The sequence below is a fragment of the Lagenorhynchus albirostris genome, chromosome 5 (assembly GCF_949774975.1).
Source record: "Lagenorhynchus albirostris chromosome 5, mLagAlb1.1, whole genome shotgun sequence".
Taxonomy (NCBI): domain Eukaryota; kingdom Metazoa; phylum Chordata; class Mammalia; order Artiodactyla; family Delphinidae; genus Lagenorhynchus; species Lagenorhynchus albirostris.
Window position 1 is genome coordinate 79,280,730 of NC_083099.1, and position 6,912 is coordinate 79,287,641.

At 41.0% G+C, this 6,912-nt stretch overlaps 1 protein-coding gene across 1 annotated transcript; it reads right to left on the reverse strand.

Moving 5' to 3' along the window:
* Window positions 1-347: 347 nt before the first annotated feature.
* Window positions 348-6,657, reverse strand: NDUFB4 (NADH:ubiquinone oxidoreductase subunit B4). Its single transcript, XM_060150516.1, has 3 exons — window positions 6,441-6,657; window positions 1,696-1,842; window positions 348-481 (listed from the first exon to the last, which is right to left on the reverse strand). The coding sequence occupies exons 1-3, from the start codon at window positions 6,618-6,620 to the stop codon at window positions 419-421; spliced, it is 390 nt and encodes a 129-aa protein (XP_060006499.1). The 5' UTR covers window positions 6,621-6,657; the 3' UTR covers window positions 348-418.
* Window positions 6,658-6,912: the final 255 nt, after the last annotated feature.

Consider the following 6,912-nt stretch of genomic DNA (forward strand, 5'->3'; position numbering starts at 1 on the left):
ATCACTTTCCTGAATCGCTATCTTTTTTTTTTAAACCACAAGGTTGTAACTGTTCTGCTGAATTTACCACTGGGGCTGGAACCAGATGACAGCTTAGGTTTTAAGTAGTACCAGATACATAATAAGCACTTAAATAATAACTGTTGAATGAACAGTTGTCAGAGTGTGTACTCATTAAGCACAGGGCCTAAGTTGTCCTGTTGATCGCTATATTCTCAGCACAATAGCACAATGCCTGGCTCATAGTAGACACTCATTTGCTGAATGACTGAATGAATGAACATGAATCTGTTTCTTCATTAAACTGTGAACTCTTACAAAGTAGGGATTCTACAATGTCCAGCAAATGTTTGTTGAATCTTTTTAATGATTAATAGATTCATTTAAACAAAAGTACATATAGTCATCATTGCCAGACTTAATATGAGATGTTAAATGTTCGATCCAATTTTCCTTCCCGGATAAGTTTTTCTTTCCTATCCTGTATAGACAGAAAAGAAAAAAGTACATTAAACACAATGCATTCTGGCACAATTCATGGTATAGCTCTAAAAAACAGAAATGAAACACTCCCAGCCTAATTACAATCCCCTATTGTCTAAAGCCTACAGAGTATGAGTGAGGAAGTAATAATCTGAAGAAATAAAGGGACAATAAGAAAACACTCCTATTGAAAAACACTAAATTTTAGTAAGTAGAATTATATTACCCCACTAAATAGCATACACTGAAAGCAAAATGTAAATACCTTCTAGGTAAGTGTGGCCTACCTTTCTGTTAAGCAATAATTTATCAGATAATCAAAATATATACACTCCAGGAGAGTGGACTGGCCAGTTTAAAGCAGTGCTACATGGGTGGGCCCCAGTGTAGATGGGAACAGGAGGCCTGGGGGCTGGGGTTGGGGACCTAGTATCAGAGTGGTCTAGTGTCAAAGATTAGCTTGGCTTTCTGTGCAGTCACATACCCAGGCCTCTGATGGCAGTGAGCCCCACCACAGGCTGCTTTGGCTTTTCTGTTGTTGGAGTATTAATATATTTTAACATTAGTTCACAAAATGTGACCAACAAAACTGGAATTCATGCAGACAGGGAGCATACTAAGTGATATATGTATTCTGCTAATACTTAACCCAATAAACATCTCTTTTAAAAGCAAACAAAATAAATATAAAAATTTGCAAAGATAACATCTAAAGATTAATCAGAATAGAAAAGTTTAACTTCTGTACATCCAATGAGAAAAAAGAAATTAACTTTTTAAGTTATTTCTATATTCTCTTAATATACATAATATAATTTCCTTACCTAATCTAAAACACACCAGGAAAACAAAAATAAATAAATAAAACACATCAGGAAAACTCTTTCATGAGCTAAGTTCAAGTCTTAGATATTTAAAGTGACCAATTCATTATTTTAAATTCTAGAGTAGCCATTAAATTAAATTTGAAAGACCCAGAGACAATCGTAGTTTATAAGAAAGTATATTTCTATATGAGTTGAAACAATAAAGCAATAAAACTAAACATATAATTGAAACTTCCTGTTTTAACTCAGTTGGAAAGGAATAAAGATAAAAGAGGAACTGAAGGAAGAGTAGAAAGACAAGATGGGAATTATCAAGACAGAGAGCTGCAGCCAGCACAGAGGGAACCTATCACACAGATACCAAACACAAGGTCCTAATACTTACTCTGTCGGTTTTGAAAACATAATACCAGAAGAGGAGGGGCCCAATTCCAAACAGAGCTCCTAAAAGTGAGGTCTTGGGAGTGGGTCTGAAATTGGGATAGACATTTGCTGATCTTGCATAGGTCCAACGAATCAAGGCAGGATCTTCCTAAAATGAATGAAAACAAAAGATACAGGAAATTAAGTTCTACACTAAGAAACAATCTCATCAGGACTTTTGTGGAGAAGCACAAGAGATGCCCTTTGTTCTCTTCTACAGTTAAGGGTATACCCCGAATATTCCTAAATAGCTTCAAAGAAGATCTTTCATTTCCAGTATTTGTTGAATAATTCTCTGATGATCCTGTTCAGAATTTAAAAGACTCATATCATCCTTCAGCTTCCTATTTATTTAAGATTTAAGAATCCTAATCATTTTAAGCTGTCAGAGAAGTCACTTTTTTTAAAATCATTTTTTTCTATTCTTTTCTGGATTGTTTTTGGCGTCACTGTCTCTCTTGAAGTATGACAAACAGAACCACACAGTATTTCCAATGAGGACAAACAGATTTCATATGCTCTATCATACTGTGAACTTTGTTTCCAGGACCTTTTCTAATGCTATGCCCACACTGGTCTCTCCAGGCTACAACTAAACTGCAGGAAGAGGAAGACAGAAGTAGGCTAACTCTGAACTTTACATTTTTTAGGCTGACTTGGCTGGTATTTTAAGAGCAAAATTATTACATTTCACATTATTAAAATAGTTTTTTGAAAGGACAAAGTTGTTAAAGAAAAATAATCAGATTGTCTTGGTTAAGAAAAAAGTAACTGTCAATTTTAATATATTTATACTAGAATAACTATGTAAAAATAGCAAATCTACCCCAAATACGTAATTAAATTTAATTAGCTAAATACCCTAATGATTTCACAAAATTATTTGCTCCAGTTAACTGATAGATAAAAATAAGCAAATGAAATCAGCTTTAAAACTTTAATACTAAGCTGTGAGGAGAACATTCAAGGTTTTAACCAACGCCAAGAAGTCATGATTGGTAGGACATAAATAATTAAACTGGATCTTTCACAGTAACATTTTAAATCAAACTGTTTGTCAAACTCTTTGCAGAGACAGTAAAGAAGGTGAAGACACAAGATACAGGTTCAAGGGGACATTTGAGCTCTATACCTGAAAGGATAAATACATCTATCTATTCTTGTATCTATCCCTTCCTGCTATTAATGCATTTGAATGACTCATGCCAGAATTCTCTACCAGTCACCTCTCTACACCTAATATCTGCCAGATCTGTCTTCCAGAAACAGACATTTCATTTCGTAAAAATACCAACAGCTCCATGACCATAGTTCATTGAACTAGGTACTGTTGTTGAAAGAGGTTCCAAAACACCTGCCGTGGGAGACAGTTCTCCTTCCTTGACACCACTCCACATCCAAAGGACTATCAGCAGCATGTGATATGGTGAACACCACTTTTTTTTTTAATTTATTTATTTTATTTTTTTATTTTTGGCTGCGCTGGGTCTTTGTTGCTGCACGCGGCACGGGCTTTCTCTAGTTGCGACGAGCGGGGGCCACTCTTGGTTACAGTGTGTGGGCTTCTCATTGTGGTGGTTTCTCTTGTTGCAGAGCATGGGCTCTAGGCGCGTGGGCCTCAGTAGTTACGGCGCATGGGCTCAGTAGTTGTGGTGCACGGGCTTAGTTGCTCCGCGGCATGTGGGATCTTCCCAGACCAGGGCTCGAACCTGTGTCCCCTGTGTTGGCAGGCAGGTTCTCAACCACTGCGCCACCAGCGAAGCTTATGAACACCACTTCTTGAAATCATTTCTTCACTTAGCTTCAAGGGCACACACCAGCTTGGCTTTCCTCCTAACTCTCTGGCCATTCCCTCTTAGTCTCTTTCACTCTCTTCCTCCTTATCTCCCCAGTCTCTTAATATAGGACCTCAGACCTTGTGGGTCTTTCCTATCTACATTCACTCCCTTGATAATCTCTAGTCAAATGGTTTTAAATATCCACCTATAGGCTGATGACTCCCCAAAACTATGCCTCCAGCCCTAGACCTGTACTCTGAACTGCAGACATAATATCCCACTCCCTGCTCAATGCTGACATATTGTCTAATTGGCAAATGTGATGCCAAACATGATGTATCCCAAACTGATTTGCCAATATGCCATTCCACCTTCATCCCTGATCCTTTCACACTCTTCCCTATCTTGGTAAAAGGCAACTTCATTCTTCACTTCAGTCAAAAACCTTGGAGTTATCCTTGAGTCCTCTCTTTCTCTTATACCACATATCCAATCTGCCAGCTAACCTGATTGGCTCTACTTTCAATACATAACCAGAATGGACCACTTCTTACCAACTCCACTGTCACCAACCTTGTAGCCACCATCAACTAAGAAATTAGATTATTGCAAAAGGCTCCTAACTAGTCTCCCTGCTCCTGCTTTTGCTCCCCCATAGTCTCTTTTCTACTAAGCAGCCAGAGATGTTGTTAAAATGTAAGTCCTGGGCTTCCCTGGTGGCACAGTGGTTGAGAGTCTGCCTGTCGATGCAGGGGACACAGGTTCGTGCCCCGGTCTGGGAAGATCCCACATGCCGCGGAGCGGCTGGGCCCGTGAGCCATGGCCGCTGAGCCTGTGTGTCCGGAGCCTGTGCTCCACAACGGGAGAGGCCACAACAGTGAGAGGCCCGCGTATCGCAAAAAAAAAAAAAAAAAAAAAAAATGTAAGTCCTGATTATGGGACACCCGACTCAGAAAAGTTCTTTCAATGGCCTATGAGGCTTGGTGTGATCTAGTCCCAGGTAACTTTCCCATCTCATCTCTTCCTACTCTGCCCTCACCTTTCTCCATGTTAGTCACAATGGTCTCTTCAGCATTTTGGGGATTAACCAGGCACACTCCTGTCGAAGGACCCTCGTATTTGCTGTCCCCTCTGACTAAAATGCTACTTTCCCAGAGAGCTGAATGGCTAGCTCCCTCCCCTCACTTCTCTGAGATCTTCAATGTCACCTTCCAAGTGAGGCCTTTCCCTGTGCCTTTCTAAAACTGCAGCTGCTTTCCCTCTCTACTACATACACACACTCCTAATCCCCTTCCCTGCTTTATTTTTCTTCTTATCACTTCCCATTACTTAACATACTAAATGATTTAATTTTTTAACTTATTACTTGTCTTCCCTCTGGAAAGAAAGCTTTATGAGGACAGGAGTCTTTGCCTGTTTTGTTCTCCACTGTTACTGCAGTATCTAAAAGAGGACCCTGAGCAATTATTTATTCACTAAATCAATCATTCTTAGACATTAGGCAAAGAATTTCCATGTATTGCTCAATATATAATTGTCAGGCCCTCATTTACTTAACAGAACAACCAGTGAGGCTAGTGTAAAACCTGTTTTACACAGCAAAACTATAACTGCCCTGGGTCACAGAACTGGAAAAAAGAAAATCTGGAGTTTAAACCTCAGCTCTGTCTGACTCAAAGTCTCTCTCTCTTTTTTTTTCTTTTACTACATCTTACTATCTAGCACATCAAACCCAATCGTGTGAGTATGTATACAATCAATGTCTCTGTCCTCACCTTCTCCCAAGTAAATGAGGTTCTGGCTGAAGACAATATAGCCAAATGGTTAAGAGATGCTTTGGGTTATACAGACTACGGTTCAAATTCTGCTCTATCACTTGCTAATGTATATCTCTCTATGACATACTTGTCCTTCCCATGTAGTCTTTCTCATCTGTAAAATGGGGATAGTAATAGAGCTTAACTCTTTGAATAGCTGTGATATTTGAATATCATTCAGAAAGAGTTTCAATAGTGCCTGGCACACTGTAAATTTCTTTCAATTCTCACAACTTCCTAACATTCCTACAGAACACCAATGCAACTGTTGGGAAAAGTCTTTTTTCTTTTTTAATCTAAAAGCACACTTCTTAAATAATAATAGCTATCAGTTTACTGTGCATGTATTATGTGCCGGGAATGTTACACAGACTATCTCATTTAACCTCACAACGATTCTATAAAGAATGTACTACCATTTCCATATATGAAAATTAGAAAACTAAGGTCCAGAAGGCTTAGGAATATTGCACAAAGTCATATAGTTTGCTAGTACATAGTGCCTTGGCGTTTGACTCCAAAGCCCAAAGCTTCAGCAAGCTGTAGGGTGTTTGGGTCTTTAAAAGATATAAACCGAAAAATCACTATATTCCCTTCAGAAGAGAGCAGTATTGCTATAAATGTGAACTGAAAAGTGGAAAACATCTTTAAAAAAAATACACACACACCCCATATTTCCTGAACACTCATCACAAGCCAGGCACTGTGCTGGCCGGTCACGTGCCTCATCTCATTTAATTCTCCTAACAGCCTCATAAGATAGGAAGTACTATATTATCCCCATTTTTCAGACAGGAAAACCGAGGCTAAGCAACAGAGTTGAACAACTTTTTCAAAATCACTCAGGCGGGAAATGATCAAGCCAAGACTCAAACCCAGCATGGTGTGAATCCAGAACCCGTCCTCTTGACCACCGAGCTCTCTACCCAAGGTCAAAGGGCTAATGAACTGGCCTGCTCTCTGGGCCTGGAAGAGGATCCGTGTCTAAAATACTCTTCGGGAACGGTGACCGCTCCGCGGCGTGATTCCCCTTGTCAGGTCTGAGCTGCCCAGCCCGACGGGACCGTCCCGACTCTGGCCCCTCGATTCCCACCCGCTGGCCCCTCACTCACGATGACCCCATGACGGCTGGGGTCGTTGTACTGAAGCAGGTACTCCCGTTTAAGCCGGGATCTTATGGCCAAACGCTCGGCTTGTGCCTTCCGAGTTTCCGGAGATATGTCGTATTCAGCTGGGTCAAGGGTAGTGGGCAGGGTCGCCAGGCGCGACGTCTTGTGCTCGGGGAACGACATCTTGGCGACCCGGCGCACAACTGCGCCTGCGCGATCCGAGGCCCGCCCTCTTCGGTCTGACCTTCGTCCTGAGGCAGTGCGCCTGCGCGTTAGCCAGAGGTTGAAGATGGAGTTTAGTAAGAAGTTCAGCCTCTTTCCTCAACCTTCCTCACGGTCCTGGCCCCCTAGTGGCGACCTGCGCAGGCTCAAGGTACTTTCCTCGCCTTCCCCCACCCCCCTCCTTCCCCTACCCGCCTCCAAATCTAACGCTTGTTGCTCCTTCCTAGCAGCGTTATCTCTACTGAAATACAGA